The sequence below is a fragment of the Rousettus aegyptiacus genome, unplaced genomic scaffold (genome assembly GCF_014176215.1).
Source record: "Rousettus aegyptiacus isolate mRouAeg1 unplaced genomic scaffold, mRouAeg1.p scaffold_m13_p_12, whole genome shotgun sequence".
In the NCBI taxonomy this organism is placed as follows: domain Eukaryota; kingdom Metazoa; phylum Chordata; class Mammalia; order Chiroptera; family Pteropodidae; genus Rousettus; species Rousettus aegyptiacus.
In genome coordinates, this window is record NW_023416287.1 from 24,220,398 (window position 1) to 24,238,319 (window position 17,922).

Sequence of the window (17,922 nt, forward strand, 5' to 3'; positions counted from 1 at the left end):
AGATTAGAAATAAGAGGTTAAGGTCTTTCTGCCATGTTAATTTTAACTACAAAAGTGAGAGAGGACTTTTAGATTAAAAGCACTGGGTAAAGGAACAGAGAGTAAAAGGTGTATGAATTTTCAAGACAAAACCAGGTAATACCGACAGATCCCAGGGGCTTGCAGTCCTCCTCTGGTGCCAACAGGGGAAAGGTCTTAAAAAGTTTAAAAGATGATAGTCCTAGGAGCAGCAGCATAAAAGTGTGAAATATATCTATCCAGAACCAAACCATTTAAAGATGATGAACAAAAACATAATTCATCAAAATAGAGTGCAAACTCGGTGCCTGGCTTCCTCAACATAGCAAGGAAGCAATCGAGCTGGTACAAAACCCTTCACTGCCAAATAAACCTGTACTTGAGTCTAAACTGCAGCACAATTTTAAAACAATCTCTAAGAAATATAAAGCAGGCTTGGCTCTTATGAGCTGTAGTTTCGTTTTTGAATTCGCCATCAGGAGTGTGCGGCCTAAGTGCCTTTAAAGAAAAGCAAAACATAATTTGTTAAAACTCTTCTCTTGACTGATATTTTTCAATTGTTTATTGTATGTATATACCAATCTGCCAGCTAAACTGTTGCAAAGTAGCTTGCAGAGGTGGTACACTTCACACAGTCGTTTTAGCAGTCATCCCCCAAGAATAAGCATTTTCTGTTCCATCACTGACTGCCTCCCTCTTATCACACCCAAGAAATGTGACACTAATTTAATAATGAAACCTAATATTATGGTCATATTTAAATTTGTTTACAAAAGTGCTTATATCTGCCCCACTCCTCCAATATAATCTGAGTCCCTATATTGCGTTTGGTTATCATGTGTTACGTTTAGAACCAGGCTAAATACTTTTGGCAAGGAGACTGACTACTGGGGTGGTGTGTGCTTCTTATAGAATGACATCAGGAGGCTTGTCCCCTCAGGTTGTCCAACGAAGTGGGAATTCTGAGTTTGAGTAGTGTCTGCTGGAACTCTCCATTTTAAAAGTACCTTTTCCTTTTTGTAATTTATAATCTCTAGGGTAATTTTCAGACTGTGCAATTATTATATTACCACTAGCTTATTAACATTCTTACATACTGGGCTTAAAATTTTGAGTTTCCAATTTTATTATTCTCTCCATATCTATTAGCGTCCTTTTGTAAAAAGTAGCTTTCCTTTTTTGTCCCAACTGTATCGCCCTCTTTTTCTTTTTGGAAATTCACTATAGATGCATGAATTCCTTCTCATTCAGTTCTATATTCACTTCCATGACTAATCTTTTTAATAATTAAATTGTCCCAACTTGACCAAAGCAGCCAGTTGAGCAGGTTCCCATTCTTTTTGACCTAACTCCCCTCGCGCCCCCTCTTTTCGAGCAGTTCCTTGCTTTCTGGCACAAGATGTTCCCAGGTCAACTTGTACTTTTCTCAGCTGTAGCCCTGGAGTCAACCACTTCTTTAAAGAACACTGGTTCATTTTCATAGAAAATGGTATTTAGAAACCAAGATCTGAGCACTAGGTGGGCTCACTGTTGCTAGGTGTCTTTTAGTGAATAGAGATACGATTTCTTTTTTGAATCATGGAGTTGTAACAGTACCTCCAGTTCAATCCATTACCACTGGATTACCTTCTTTCCATATTCATCTCTCATCCTCCACTGACCATCCTGATTTCTCACGCCATCAATGTACTTATTCATTTGTTCTATCCTATGATAAATATCATAACACAGTTCTAGAATTATACCGCTATTACTACTAACAAGACTACAAAGTATAAGATTTCAATTTTTTTTTTCTCTTTTGTCCTTAGAAGATATCCCATTCAGGGTGTGCGAAATACTATGTTCTAAAGTCTGTGAATTAATTCTTTTCCTCTCCGTGTTTAGCAATTTGATATATAATTAGATTCACTTGCTTCTGTTCATATTCGATTTTAGGGTGAGCTTTTCTTCATTCTTTCAGACTTCATGTTTTGAATATGTAGAACATTTATAGTTTAAAAATCAAACTATATAAAAAAGGCTATAACAGAAAAAGTTTCACTCCCATCCCTATCCCCCCCAACCCATTCCCACTTACCCACTATAGTTAACCATTTTTATTACTTCCCCATTTATCCTTGTTACTTTTTCGTACCCAAACTATACACGCACACATACATACTTTTTTCAACTTGCTTTTTCAATATATCCTGAAATTCACTCTACATCAGTTCAGAGAAATTCTTCTCATTCTTTCTTAGGGCTACATGGGACTCCACTGTGTGATATTCCATTGCAGCTAGTCTCATACAGATGGCGATCTCGGCTGTTAACATTTTGCCATTACAAATTACACAGCAATATATTATTTTGCATTTGTGGTCATGTATCTTCAGGCCAAATATCTAGAAGCAGGGTTACCAGGTCAAATGGTAAATGCATATGCAGTCTAGATATTATAAAACTCCTCTTCATAGGGGTTGATTCTTGCATTTGGATCTCTACTCCATTTTAAATTGATGCAAAGAAAACTGAACTAAAGGCAAGTGTAACATTTACCTTTAAGTTCATGTTATTCTGGTTTTACAGATAAATACGAAAAATTATATGAACCATCTGGTCAGCACTTTCAATTACAGAGACTCCTGGAGAACCTTGGTGAGAAGCAGCTGACTGGTGCCTCTCCCCTCCCAAGTTATAGTACACAGCAGGCAGCTTTGTCCAGATAGAGCGCAGGAATTTCACAGGACTCATTAATGATTTTGATAACTTCCTTTTCAAACATGATAACATCAACTATTTCAGGTCAAGGGCTGTTAGCCTAAAATGCTTTTATTACTTAAAGATCTAGCCAGTCACAGAGAGGCATGAAGGAATTCCTTGGGGTGTGGCAATGTTCTCTGGGTTACAGTTATATGACTGTACACACAGGTCAAACCTCATATAACTGTACATGTAAAAAAGTATACATTTTATTGTATGTCAATCTCTCAATAGATATGATTTAAATTATGTCCAATAAATATCTTTCTGGAAGTGGAAATGGGGAGAAGAGGACAACAAATTCCTTAAAATACTCACGTTAAAGTTAAAACAAAATTTTTTTAAAAAGAGCTTCCCTCCTGGTTTTGGTGAGAAGCTCCGTCCTCTAGGCCCACGTAATGCTGCTCTAACCCTGCACAGCTTTTGCCACAACAGTCATCTGTCTGAAAGGGAGGGATAAAGGGGAGAGGCAGTAGGCTATGAGAAGAGCAATTCACAGCATGTGGGAATGTGCAGGCAAGTGGGATGTGATGGTCAAAGGGAAAAAAAGAAAGACCATGGAGAACTACATTCATTAACCCCACAGATACTAAGAGGACCCTGTTGGTCTCTCCTAGTTCCCGGGAGCATCAGAAATATTAACAGAGAAAGTGTGTTAGCTGAAGGGGGAGATCACCCAGAAAAGCTAAAGTTGAAGAAACAAAGGTGGTGGCAGTGCGGCCATGGAACACACCCACCCACCCAGGACATGCTGCTCCATCGGGCATCCCAGCCCTAGCCCACCGCACCCGCCTCTGGCTCCCCTGCCTGCCTGCCTCCTTCCTTCCGGAAGGCCCACTAAAATAAGAGTCAACAGGTGAGTGTGGACAGGTGCGAAGCATTATCTCATTTGACACTAACAATTTTATTATTATTACTACCACTTACAGATGAGGGAAGGGGACTTTGAGAAATTAGCTTGACCGAAGTCACATGAAAATGGTAGAATGACAGCAATGCCATCTTTAAGGTCAGAGCTTCCCAATGCAGCTGTTAGGGGAGCAAGGCAAAGGTCCCTCCTCCAAGGTCATTACCTCCAAGCTCTCACCGGCCCTATTTCTTTAATATACTATATAAAAAATTATGAGTCGAATGAACAGTAATTTTTTAATTTGGTGGGAAAAACCCACACCTTGTTACTGTGTGCCTGCTTGACATCACAGAATGTGAAGTCGCTTACAATAATTTTGGCAAAACTGTCCACCCTGCATCAACCATGCCTCTGGCCCCATCTTCCAGTTTCCAAAAAATAAGGGGGACTATGAAACAAATCAAATGCCACCACGAGGACACAACTGGACAAATTCAGACCACAGGACACTTAACAATACAACGGGCCTGGACTCCTTACAAGGGTGGTAATATGGAGGAAAAAGGTGGTAACTGTTTATTATTGAGACCAGAGAGACGCAAAAACAAATGCACCACATGAACTTGACTGGATCCTGGTTCAAGGAAGTGGAGGGAAAAGCTATAAAAAATATTTTAGGGACAACTTGGGAAATTAAATATGGCCTGCACATTAGATGACGTGGTAGAATGGTGGTTGTGGTAAATGGTTATACAGGAGACCCTCACTCCTAGGAGAGTATGCAGGAGTGAGCCGCCATGCTACCTGCAACTTTAAAGCAGTTCAAAATAATGCATGTAAGTCTAACCAATGTACTGTATACTTGAAACTAATAATAAAATTTTTTTTAAATGCATGTAACCTACACTTATATACAGAAAAAAGAATTTGGGGTTAAACTCCTGTCTCCACCATTTCAATCTAAGTATTGGATTTTTCCATTCTGCTAAGTTTTATCAATAGCTAACTAGAGTTCAAAGCACCAGACTTGAGACCTTGAGGTATCACTGTACTCAGCAAGCATGCAGTGTGTACCAGGCCCCCAGAACCCAAGGAGATGGAAGACGGGAGCTCTCTCCTCAGGGCGGACAACTCAGTTACACACGAGGTTGCTGCACTAGCTACAATAACCCTGTTGCTGAAAACTCTACCTTTTCTCAGCAAAGGAAGGTTGCGTGTGTCTACAGCACGCCTGTGATGGCTAGAAGATGCTCCCCTGGGAGAGGCCACTCTATCTGCAGTCTTCCCTTTAAGTGCTCACAGTGATGCCTCCAAAAGGCTCTTTGAGCAAAAGGCTGTAGGTGGCCCCCCGAATACAGCACCTACCACTCCTCAGGGAAAGTCAGCATGGCAGGCGAGGGGCAGGATCCTGGAGGAGGGCCCTCCTTCACCCCCAGCTCTGCAATGACACCTGGGGTCAGAGGCAGGGACTCTGGGAAACTGGGAGCTGTTACCAAGACTTGGTCTCTGTTGGGAAAGGCAAAGGCAGCCAAAGTGATGCACCCGCCGAGTCCTCCCTGCAGCCGAGGGGAGACTGCTGCAGGCTAGCAGCCCTGCCCAGATCAGGGTTTCCAAGGCTTTATACTAATTCCTGGAACAGACCCAAGCGGTGGCGGGACTGACATCACAAATCAAACAGAATCACAGATTGTTGAAACCTCATTCAGGGGAACTCAGTGAAGACTTGGTTGAAAGCGAGGACAGGAAAGCAAGGTCAAAGGGGAGGAGGAGGGAGAAAAAGGTGAGAGAAGGAGAAGGTGGAAGAAGCAAGTATGGCAGAACACACTCGCTGCCCTGCAGGCAGAGGCTTGGGGGAGCACTAAAGCCATGGAAGCCACACAAGTGAGGCTGAGACCCACAATCTCCGTTTCAAAAGCAGTCACAGTCCCCGAAGGAAAGGAACTCTTACTCTCGTGCCAGGGGAGAAGTGCAGTGAAGGAAGGAGGGTCTGCGGCCTGCACTGGACCAGACGCATTTTGTGTGGCCTCGGCCCAGCCCATGGGAAACATGCCCCCAAAGGGGCGTTTGTGACATAGTGACATCTTATCTCAGTGGGCAGTCTGAGCTCGTGCTCAGGTCTGCAGAAGCATATGTCTGTGGTTATTTTTAAGGAATGAAACATGTCCAGAAACAGTACGCCCCTCCTCTCCAGGGTGCCTGTGTGAAAGGAGGAGGGAGAAGGAAGCTTGGCCACAGCCAAGTTGGGATGCTTACACTTTCTTCCTTTCTCTGCTCTAGACCTGTGGTTGTCTTAACTTCCTCCAAATAAAGGACCCACTCCTCACAAGCATGGACCGTGGTTGACCTTTACGTCCCAGGCAGCTGCCGCATCCAGTGTGATGGAATATCGGGTGTGTGGCAGGTGGTTGGCAAATACACAAAGAAGTGTACAGAACTTACACATTGCATAAACCACTCTGAGTTGGAAAAGTCTGAAAATCTTAGAAATTGTGAAAGCTGACCATGAAAAGCTTTTTCTTCTGCTGCTCTAAGCCTAAGGGAATGAGTGCTGAACTGCCCCCCTAAAACCCTCCCCCAGAAATCAGAAATGCACAGGCCATCAGCGATCCTATGGCTGAGATACTGGGAATAAACCGCACTCCTGGGTACGTGAGCACGTCGCTCTTGCTCTGTCCCAATCTAACGTCCTCTCTGCTCCAACTGCTTTACTGGTTTACTGGATCCTATTGTGACCAGGAAGCAAACAACACAAGCCTGTTAAAATGACCATCCACAGCCTGTGATGGGGGTCAGTGTTAACATTTAGCAAAATTAAAACACTTTTCATATTACTCATATACTATAACTTCCCAAACGTATTTTAGGATGTTTATAATAATCTGTAAAATCACAATAGGTCCATTAAAATAATGGCAAAATGTCATCCACAGGATACTTTAGGAAGAGCCTCATCTCATTTTCGCAAAAGGAAACAGAGTGGGAGAGGTCATCTGACCAAGGTCATAAAGCTGTGCAGGTCCCTCTAACTTCTCGTGCTTGCTTGTTCCACTCCCCCATGTGTGAAAGAGAAGAAACCATCATTTGCCACTGCTTTACAGTGAGAACTGTTCATTCTGACTGCCCATGGGATTACAGGTTACAATTAAAATATCCAACAACTTGATTTAACCAGCGTTGACAATGTGGCTGACTATGGTTGCCCTTGGCGTGAGACCAGGATACAGCCGCACACAATGTGTATTTTACCATAACAATGTGTATTTTACCATTACAGACATCTTCATTCCCTCTTCAGATCAACCAACAATTCTGAACTATAGGCACTGCCCCAAATTCTGATAGTTTGGGCTATAAACTCCTTGATGAGCCAGCTGTTTAGGAAAAAACACATTTTCCCAGAGAACCAGTGCCCTATGTAAGGCTCCTGAGTCAGCCAACAAAAGATTTTTAGTACACTCTGGATTTGAAATACAGACCCTCGAATATTATATCAACAGAATAAAAGATGTTGCCAGTCAAATTTAACTACCTGGCTCTAAAAAATTGGATCGAGTCCTCTTTGGAATGCGCAGAACACATCTCCTTCCTCTAGCAGGTCAATGATACCCCTGCCCATCCCCTCAGGTCTCCTAAGGAGACCCTCCCTTCTAATGTAAGGGATCTGCCCAGTACAGTGGCTGTAGGGCAGAGCTGGGGTTTTGAGAACTCCAAGAACTGGCCAGCGCCCACAGCCTCCGGTCCACATGACTTCCCTTCCATCAGCAGACCTGTAAGGAAGCCACCACTTCCCTTCCCAGGGTGGCACCCATGCGCCAACCAGAATGCCCTATTGCTGCTCACAGTTCTGCCCATGTTCTCCTGTCCCCCAAATTACGGGCAGGTCTCTTGAGGTCCCTGAGGATTCTGACTCATTGGAATACAGTCCATGACGCTAGAGCCTTCTGTAGTCAACTTGTTCCCCCATCAGGGAAGGCAAAGCCCTTCCTCAGACTGTAATAGAGGAAGAGAGAACTCACATGCTTACTCTGCTGTCCTTCCCTTGAGGACAGTCTTGTCTCCTCAGGCCCTACTCTGTGAGCAGAGCCCCAGGGTTAAGGAAGAGGCTGCAGTGTGAAGAGGGCAGAAGAAGGGACAGGAGAAGACAAAGCAAGCCTGCAGGAGGCGACAGAAAAGAACCGTTCCCTCCCTTCCTTGTTCCCTCCCTTCCTCGGCCAGTTCCACACCCATTTAAGCTGTGGGCAGGGATGCAAAGGTGAATAAGCTAGAGGCCTGGAACCAAAGGAGGGGAGCACGATCCAGTGGGAAAAGACACAAAAACGAAAAAAGACAAAGAATAAGAGCCACATTAGAAGAACGTACATAAGACGCATGTGTGGAAATTCAGAGGAGAGAACAAAGGAGGCTTTGGGGAATCAGAGGTGCTTCACAGAGGGGGAGAGACAAGCCAGACCAGAAAGGTGAGCAGGGTGTACCAGGTTGCTGGGGAGCACAAGCACAGGAGGATGAAACAGCTGGGCGGCCAGGGAGGAGCTCACCCCAGGGTGAGTGCAGGAGAGGGGACAGCGGGGTCAGAGGCATGGCTGGAAGGGTAGGGGGACTGGCGGGGGGTAGACAGACAGCAAAGGAGAAGACTACAGGGTGGACACACCGCTTTTAAACAGAGACCAGGGCTACGGCCTGGCAGCACTGAGGAAGATGCAAATATTGGAAAGATGGCACAAGGGACAGGTGCACAGAGTGGGGCAGGAAAAGGAGCCCTGGAGGCAAGGACACCAAGTGGGAACCTCCTGGAACAGTCCAGGCCTGAACTAAGGAAAGGGGGTGGGAAGGAGTATTAGAGAGAGAACTTGACCTGCGAGCTAGTGGATGGAAGGGGTGGAGAGTGAGTCTGAGTCTCCAGCTTGCAGAGCTGGCTGGGAGGTAGCGCCATCCACCAAGAGAAGAAACATGGTGGACGGTGAGGATGGCGGGAGGGTGCGGGGGGAGAGGGGAGGTGCAAAGTTAACTAGGAAACCCTCCCCAACTCCAGGCAGCGGTCCTAGGTGATCGGCATTGCTAGGTGCCTTCCCGGGGCTTCAGTGTCTCGATTTAGTACCCCAATCCCACCTGCATCCAAACGTTGTCTGCAGTAAAGTTGTGATTCCCACGCAGAAGAAAATGGTCCCGATGAGCTGGCTGGTGGCCCACTGGTCGTACCCCACGCACATGGCATCGGCCAGCAGAAAGGGCACCGCGATGGTGCCGCTGAAGCATGTCAGGTAGTGCTGCAGGTGACAGAGAGGCAGAAGGAGAGACAGTAAACCCTTCCTCATTTTCTGCTGGCTCTACCCTAACTCCCCATCCCAACGCACATGAAGAAACTCAGGTTTTTCTAAGTACACACATATTAGATGCCAAATCATATTTCTTTTTCAGCACTTCTCCTTTCCATTGCATTTCCTTGTCTTATAACACTCACCTGGTATTATTACTTATTACTCACACGAATCCAGGCAAGCATAAAGAAGTACTCAATACAAGCACTGGCAATATTTTACTCATACGACTATTAATGAGACTATTTGCTTTTGTCCCAAATGCTTTCTAGTAGCAATTGCTAAAATCATAGGTCCTTCTCCTCCGACCTATTAACATGAATTGTACTGTGCCGAACCATCTCTGAAATAAACCCTAGTCAGTCTTGCCATATCTTTCTTCTGAGATTTGATTTGCCAATATTTTACATAGAATTTTACATCTGTATTCTTGAGATATTTAACTTTTTATTTTTTAATTCTCTTAGGTCTGGGGATTAAAGTTCATTACACAGAGTGTCTTCCATCTTTTTCTATGGTCTGGCATTTGACAACCATCAGGGAAGGGTTAAGGGCATACCGGGGCTGTGGGAATACTCCAGGAAGAGTCCGTCACACTCTTCCTTTGGGGGCCCCACCTCCACTCCCTGAGACCCTGGCAGGACATTTGCAGCAACCCCTGCTCACTTCCCTTCCTGCTTGTTCAGTTTCTGCTTCTGTTCTGCAAATCCTAATTTTCTTTCCAATAGCTTCCCATTTCTGTTCCTGTTTGCCAAAATGTGTTGCTTGCAGCCCCTAAAACCCAACTATATAACACTAATAGGTGTTTTATACAGGAAAAAAACATTCCCACCTAGGACTTCTCAGAGCTGCTCACAAACTTACAAACACTATATCATCAGGAAGGGCATGGTGCATACAGGGTTTCCCAATCCCATTTGACCAGGGAAGACTTCTTCTGGAAACAAACATAATATAAACATTTTAAAAAGCAAGTTTCCTGAATCTAGTTCAGGATGCTCGGCCCAAGGTAAAGAAAGCATCCACCAAAACCACTCAGCTCCTTTGGTCATAACTCCTCTTTTATTAGGTTACCCAGTGCTTTGAGAGCTAAAGGGGGTGGGATGGGGAATGAAAATGGGACCAAAACATCTCTGTCAGCAAGTACAGCCTCACCTCCAAGTGAATAAACCTATGTGGGCACTGAGACTGTCTCAGAAGCTAAACACCCCAGGTTGAACTGATCATTCAAATTTGAGAAAGGAGGAATGGCAAATCAGACCCCCGAACAGGGTCAACCAGAGTAAGCACAGGCCAGGGGTGTGCGTCCTGGAAAAGAGCTTCTTGTTGCATGTCCTTTCCCCTGAAGCCCACTTCAACCTGTAAGCGGGAAAAGGGTGCCAAAAGATGGGGGAAAGTACCAAAGATGAGGAGACTGTGTCACCGTGTGTCACTTCCTGCCCCATGCCCCAGCCCATCCCCTCTCTGCTCCAACCGGAAGCTGCAGCAGAAAAAACAGCTGGTCTCACGACCAAGTTTGCCTTCCTTTAAAAACAAGACCGAAACCTCTCATTTGTCCTGGACCAGATGGTGCTTCTCAGTGTAACCACTATCCCATGACAAAGGGACTGCAATTATGGACTGGTTAACTAAGCCAAGAATGCGAGATGAAAATGAATTCTTTTCTCTACTCTTCTCCTCCCTCTATTCTTCCTTCTGTCTGTATCTCCGTGATCTTTTGCCTTTCCTTCCACGTCACTTCCTTATTCCCTGAACATTTTCCTTCTTTCATTCCCTAGTTAACCTACTCCTCTTGTTGTTTTCTTTTCACTATTATGAAATTGATGTGAATCACCATGCATCATTCTTAAGAGAGTTAATTTATAGTAAAGTCATCAATAAATAAAAATCAACATTGAATTTTTAAAAATCCAGACATATAATTTAAGTATCTGCTTGTGGTTATACCCTAAAGGAAGCATTTTACCTGCAGGCCCAGAAATATGCACAGGTACCAGGGAGGCACGTCTTCTATGGTGTAAATCATGTCCGATCTCTGGGGGTCTAGGCTGCCAGTGCTGTCCAACGTCTCAGCCAGAGAGCTCTGTGAGAGAGAGGGACAAATTTGTTGTTTAATAAAAGCACAAACTAAATTCAGCTAAGTACAGGCCACTGTTACTCAAAAAAGATTTTATAAAGTGGCTGCCACTCTCCTGTAAAATAAGCCTTGGCTACCTTTGACAGAATGCTAAACACTCACTCAGTGGGACACCTTGGCATAATCAGTCCTTGAGTGGTACCCCAAATGAAGAAATAATATAATATGCTAACCGCTTTCTAACAGAGAACACTAATCTGCCCCTCCTACCCATCCTGTCCCTAAAACAAGAAAGATCTCTGTGCCTAAAAATAAAGCCTTACACCCTTCTACCAAAACACTACTGCTTGGACACAATGCTGAGTGGAAAGAACAAAATTCAAAAGTATACAGATGCACGATGACTCAAATTTTACTTTTTAAAAACAGACTAAAATTTATTTATAGTTTAGTGGGCAATTTTTTTTCTTTCTCTCCCCTGCTATTACTAAAGATTTTTTTAAATGTTGTGTCGCATGCTTTTTAAGCCAAAATCCTCACCGAAGACATCTTAGGTTATAGTCTAGACTTTCCCAGTCAGCATCGGCATCACTTCTGACCTCATCCAGTGCCTAAGCCACACAGAAAATTCAAAGTAACTTCGTGTTCCCCAGTAGAACCTCAAAATTGCTCTGATTTCTAAAACCCTATGAACAATTTCTTGGAATCTGAGATGCACATCTTTAAAAAAATCTTTTACAATCTAACAAGTGAAGTGCCTTCCGGGAAACAAAATTAAAACATGTTCCACAAAAAAGAAAGACGAGGACGACATTCTGACTCTTGACCTTTTCTAGACAATTTGTATCCTCTTATTAGATGGATTTGGTCCCCAGAAAGATGCTGACTCCATGTGTTTATCACTCAACTTTCCATGCACAGGGCACTGGGGATTGAGGGACCAAACATCCTTGAATGAAAGAAGTGGCACAACCCAGGCTCACTTTCTAAAGCCTAACGGTAAATATCTGATGTAAGTTGATATTTGATCTGATCCAAATGTGACTTGAATATGACCTTTCCAGAACTTTTTTTCCATTCAAACAATGGATATTGGCACAACTGCATGGTTGAAAAGGTTAAAATGGATTCTGTGTGTGTTTTTTAAAAATGTGTTGGTAGGAGTGGTAGAGAAAGTACATGTACGTGAGAAATTTGATACGTGGTGATACACAGTAAAGAATTAACTCAGCAGGTCCGGATGTCCAAATCCTACACACTTCAGAAAAAGGTTTGGCCCTTGCGAGCACCGAGCACCGGGGCAGTAACCTCTGAGCTCTTGGAACATCCTGCCTCTTAAGAGTGTATTTGTTTACCTGAAGCCTTGGACTGCCCCAAACAGTCTGTGCTAATGATGTGATCTATGGTGGGGGCCTTGGGCTACGAGGCATCAGTCTGACCTCTGGAGCGACCTCTGTGACTAAGGTCAGCCACACAGTGGTCAGCCACACCTACATGACTGATCCCCAATAAAACCCTAGACACCAGAGCCTCTGTGAGCTTCCCTGGTTGGCAACACCCCTTGAGTGCTGTCACTTCACACACTGTCTTTGGAAAAATAAGGTGCTGCCCACACAACTGCACTGGGAGAGAACCGAAAGCTCGTGCTGGTGTCGCCTGTACTCCTCCCTGCGTGCCTCTTTCCACGGAGTGTGATCTGCATCCATTCTCTGAAATAAGCTGTAACCACTAGTGTTACAGCTTTTCTGAATTCTTTGAGTCCTAAGCAAATCCTTGAACCTGATTTGAAAATGCCCAACTTGGGTCCTGGGAATCCTTGAACTCAGGCGACCATTTTGCTAACATGATGCAACTATGGATACTGGACTTGCTATACAAAGGACAATTCCACACCATTATGTTATCTACGGTCCTACAAGTAGGGAGTGTGGCTGCTAACAATGTAATGAAGAGAAAGAACTGAAAATAGATACAGTAACACTACAATTAATAGACTAGTATGACTTGTTACAATAATATTGTGAGCAATATTATTCTAGTAATTCCAAAACAGCTAGTTTTAATGAACAGAAATTTAAAGAGTGAATCTGTCCTCTCTCAGGCTAAGAATAAGACGTGTACACACACACACACACACACACACACTCTCTCTCTCTCTCTCTCTCTCTCTCTCTCTCTGTCTCTCTCTCTCTCTCTCTCTCTCAGTAATGAGGTAGTTCTAGAACACAGCAATAGAACTAATATAAGTGTTCGCAAACAGTAGGGAACTGTGTGGTCAAGGGGATCAATTACCCCTGTCAGGCAATGCCACACTGCCCTTCCTTGAGACAGAAGGAGGAGCATGTTTGGTCACTGGGGACTAGGGAACCACATTCGGTTATCACTGCATGAACAATATGAACCGTTTTTAAAAACTGCAAAAACAAGGACCTCCAAAGGCAAGGTTTCTTTAAAAGAGGACTACATTAATAGTTTAATAATGTCATTTAGAAAGACTTTTACATCTCATTCTATATGGTCTGAAATAATCTAAAGAACAAGAAAATTGCCTGTCCTTCATAGATTAGTGAACTCAGAACTCAGCTCTCTGGTTGGAGCCTCTTAAAGTTATTAATAACCTTTATTAAAGTTATTAATAACCTTCCTGATCTCATCTGTGGTTATTTATCTAGTCTAGCACTTTGAGGGTCCATTGCAGTGCCTCTTCTCTAGAAAATAATTTCCTCTAGAGCAGGATTCAGCAAACATTTTCTGTAAGGGTATATACAGTAAGTATCTTAGGCTTTGTGGGCCATAATGCATCTATCATAAGTACTCAACTCTGCCACTGTAGTGCAGAAGAACTTTAGACAATAGTAAACAAATGAGTATGGCTGTGATCAAAAAAATTTTTATTTGCCAGACTTGGCTTGCAGGATGTAGCATGCCAACCCCTGGTATAAAGTTTCAAAATGATCATTATAAAGTCACAGCTAATACTCTCTTATAAATTTCTTATATCTCCTTTCACATTGCTAATATATATTTGTGCTTTCTTTTTCTGTTCCTTAATGAGGTCCGCCAAAGATCAATTTCATCAGTTTTTTCAAAGAACCAGCTTTTGAGTTCCAGTTAAACTTGGTAGATGAACCACCTTTCATTTTCACTAACTCTTAAAAGCACAAAGAAGGAATAAATATGACAAAAACCTAGAAGGATGAAGAGAAACAGGAGAAAGAAAAATGAGATTAACACATTTCTGGAATATATAAAGCATTTGCATGAGTTGTGATCCATTTGAGAGGGAATGAATTTAAAACCTGGGTGCTTGCAGAAGGAGAGTTTACAGAAGTGAGCTGACTGACCAACAGAAGCCCAAAAAGGTTCTGTGCTTGAAGGCACAAGACAGAATGGGGATGGGAAGAATACAGATTTTTAACTCCCCAGTCCAATCAGACATCCTGTTACCTACTTCTATCCTCATCCTTCAAGACACAACAAGGTACTATTTGAAGAATATAAACCAGAAAGACTTCAGATTCAGGGATACGATGTGGGCTTAAATGTTTATGAATGGTGGGATCCTCGTCTGCTTCCAGAGCACCAGAAGTCGGGTTACTGCAGCCTGGCTTATCCCCACAGGAGGAGACCAGAAGATTCTTTTCTAAAGGAACCGTGATTGGTCCTAGAAACAATACGCTGCATCTGGACCCCACAGTGACAAGACAGCTTTCCACCTGGTTGTTCAGTAGCAAGGCCCACCAGTAGGCAAGCTTCACTCATATACAATGACCCTGCAATACTATTTTTTATTACTTCACAACCCTAGGACAATGACGGAAGCCTCTAAAAGTAAGAGGCAAAGAAATGGGAAATAAGGCCGATACATTGTGAAGAGAACATGTTAAAAATAAAAAGGAAATCTGTATCTTTCCAAAAATAAAAATATTTTGAACCTGGGAGAAAAAGAGACATCATTTTAAAAAGCTTTAATTGGAAAATATAAACAAAAATAAACCATAAAAGGTCTTAAAAACTAAAATCAAGACAGAAAAAAAAATTCAAAAGGGCTAAAAGTCAAAGATATTTTCCCCAAAATAACAAAAATAGAAGTACAGAACAAAGAAAACAGAATATAGGAATAATAAAGGAAAAAAATTCCAAGAACTAAAAAACATATTTACAAATTAGAAAGACCCACCAAGTACTCAGTGAATTAATGAAAAAAAGTTCCGATATTTTGAAAACTCAAAACCATCAACTATATTAATGAAGACCTTAAAACAGAAATTTAAAGATAAAGGGAAATCAAACATGAGTTGGCAGAATTTAGAAGTAGAAGAAAAAAAAAATGAAAGTGTTAAGCAAACAAGAGAAAAAAATGACATAAAAAAAGAAGTAAGGATCACAGACTAGAAATGAAAAAGGAGAACAAAATATAAGAGGAAAACAAAATTAGAGAAAAGTGATAGCTACAGACGGCAGCCAAAGGAGATTCAGAATACACACAGAGCCCTCAAATAAGAAAACCGAAAGAATAGACTAGAACAAAAAATAAAGATATAATTTAAGATAGCCTTTTTTAAAGTAACAGGAGCTTTGATGTTAAATATTGGAAGTGCCAGAAAAAACTGACCCAGAATAGTCAGCATCGAAGCATACCTAAGTTATTGAATATCAAAGATAAATAATCTGTAAGACAGGCAAAAAGATCAAGACACTGATAAGAAGAAAAAGACTGGCTTGATTTCTCCACAGCCACATTCAATACCAGAAAAATGGGAGTGCAGCAACTACAAGGTATTATTCAATTATTTTCTTAGCTTTGTATAATTTTCATACGTGTTAGGCACGGTGGTAGAGAGAAAGAAAAAATAAATCCAGGCATCTAGACCATCTTTGGGCAGCTCTCTCCTGTCGAGATGGGCAGAGGCAAAAAAAGATTCTCCTAGGTTAGTGTGTGATTTCCATTGCTTTGGTCAGAGCTTTGTCAAAGGCACTTTCGTAAGTCTACAAAAACTACTTGCTGGTTTCACTCATTCCTTTGGTCACTGGTATGCAGTGTGTACCAGACAATGCTAATCACTTTACATACATTATTTCATTTAATCCTCACAACAACCCTAAGACAAATGCTGATATGTTTAGTCCCATTTCAGAGGTGAAGCAACTGATGCCCAGAGAGCCTAAGTAATTCCCTCAGGGTGTGTCGCATTGCCCTCAGACCCAAACTCTTAATCACTTCTCTCTGGCATCCTGGCCAAAGCTTTAACAAATACATAAAGAACTCTTATATGGGACTCGCCTTAACTGCCATTAAGACAAAAATTAGTAACTTCTATTCTTCATCACTCCTTCTATTTCCATTATAAAAAGAACACCCACGTACAAACCCACACCCACTCGGGAGGGTAGACGCGAAGCCCCAGATGAAGGACACAGCTCCTGCATGGGACCTGAGACAGTGGCGGTGGGGGAGAGGGAGGGGTGACGTAAGTGGATACCTTTTCTGCGATGCCGTTTTCTGTCGTGTAAATCGCCATAAGCTCGGTGTCTTCGTTGTCCTGTTCACCACTGGACGTGGCACCTCCATTTATCACCACCTGAAGAGAAACACTCCATTTAGAGGCTGTTTCACCGTATACCTCTCTACTGTATGGAAATATTTTCCCCCAAAGTCTTCTGTTGTCCTCATATGAAACAAAAACTGTGCATTTTTAACCTAATGAATTAGCCAAGTTTTGGGTATTCTTAAATGAAACTCCCAACAAACATGTGCTTCATCAGTGACCCTGCATGTTTTTGATGGAGGAGAAACATACCGCATGACCAATGGAGGGAGACCAGGAATGGAATGTCCAAAGAAACTACAAGGAGTAGGACCCCCAGCACCCTCCAGTGGCAGGAAAGGCTTGGCTGATGGCCCAAAAGCTGCTGTTTGAGTGGGTGAGAGGCATCCTGACCTGACTTGGTTAAGATCCCTTTCCAAGTAAAAGCCTGATGATAACGATGTCTACTGTGCCATCCCTACAAGGAGGAAACGTGCTAGTTACAGCACTCATGCACTGCCGTTCACCTAACTTACTAGTGATGCCTCCCTAGGAGGTGCACAGCAGCCTTAGGTCCTGCTGCCTGTCTTGAAAAAAATAATACAGAAAATAATATATGTATGAATAATAGCACTACATTTTTAAAATATATATATTAAAAAAAGACAGTATAATAAAAGTTTAAATTCTTGTACTATAAACTATAATAAAGAGAAGTAAAAGACAAGTGACGGGTAAGAGAAAATACAGTGTAGTACATAACAAAGGGTTAGTATCAACATTTCATAAAGAACACCTGCAAACCCATAACACAAACAACCCAAGGGCAATCCAAGGCACAGGGTGGTATACAATTCACAGAAAGAAAAAAAAAAAAAACTGGAATGTCCAACAAAACACACAAAAAGCTGTTCGACCTCATCTAAAATTATAGAAATAACCATTAAAATCTCATTTTTTAACATAATTAGAGAAAAATTTTAAGGGGAATCTGGTACTGACCAAGGTAGGTGTTAGGTAAAAGCTACTCTAAGTTATTAGAGAGATTATGTTCTTGGTGGAATGGCCTTTGTGAAAGGCAACTAAGCACTGGGATTTAAAACAGGCCTTTTCTTGGAGCCAGCAATTACACTCATAGAAACCTATCCTTCAGAAATATCCATGCGAGTGGTATGTACATTCAAGGTTAACACCTGTAGCATGATTTAAAATGCTGGATACTCAGAAACAACCTAAATGTTCATCAAAAAAATAGACATTTTTACATTATGGTGTATCCACTTCAAGAATATTCACCCGATAAAAATAATAAAACTGGCATACCAACAAAGAAAGAACTCTAAGAAATATTGCCCCCCCAAAAATCGCAAAACAGTAAGCCTAGAATTA

The 17,922-nt window shown here is 42.3% G+C and overlaps 1 protein-coding gene across 8 annotated transcripts in view; it reads right to left on the reverse strand.

The window, feature by feature from the left end:
* Positions 1 to 17,922, reverse strand: part of SLC23A2 (solute carrier family 23 member 2) — a 112,230-nt gene that overhangs the window by 36,893 nt on the left and 57,415 nt on the right. For all 8 annotated transcript variants that reach the window (XM_016134384.2, XM_016134088.2, XM_016134531.2 and 5 more), the window contains 3 exons: positions 16,489 to 16,587; positions 10,895 to 11,011; positions 8,720 to 8,877 (listed from right to left, as the gene is read on the reverse strand). In XM_016134384.2, coding sequence (XP_015989870.1) covers positions 8,720 to 8,877; positions 10,895 to 11,011; positions 16,489 to 16,587 — 374 coding nt within the window. The remainder of the gene's footprint in view (positions 1 to 8,719; positions 8,878 to 10,894; positions 11,012 to 16,488; positions 16,588 to 17,922) is intronic.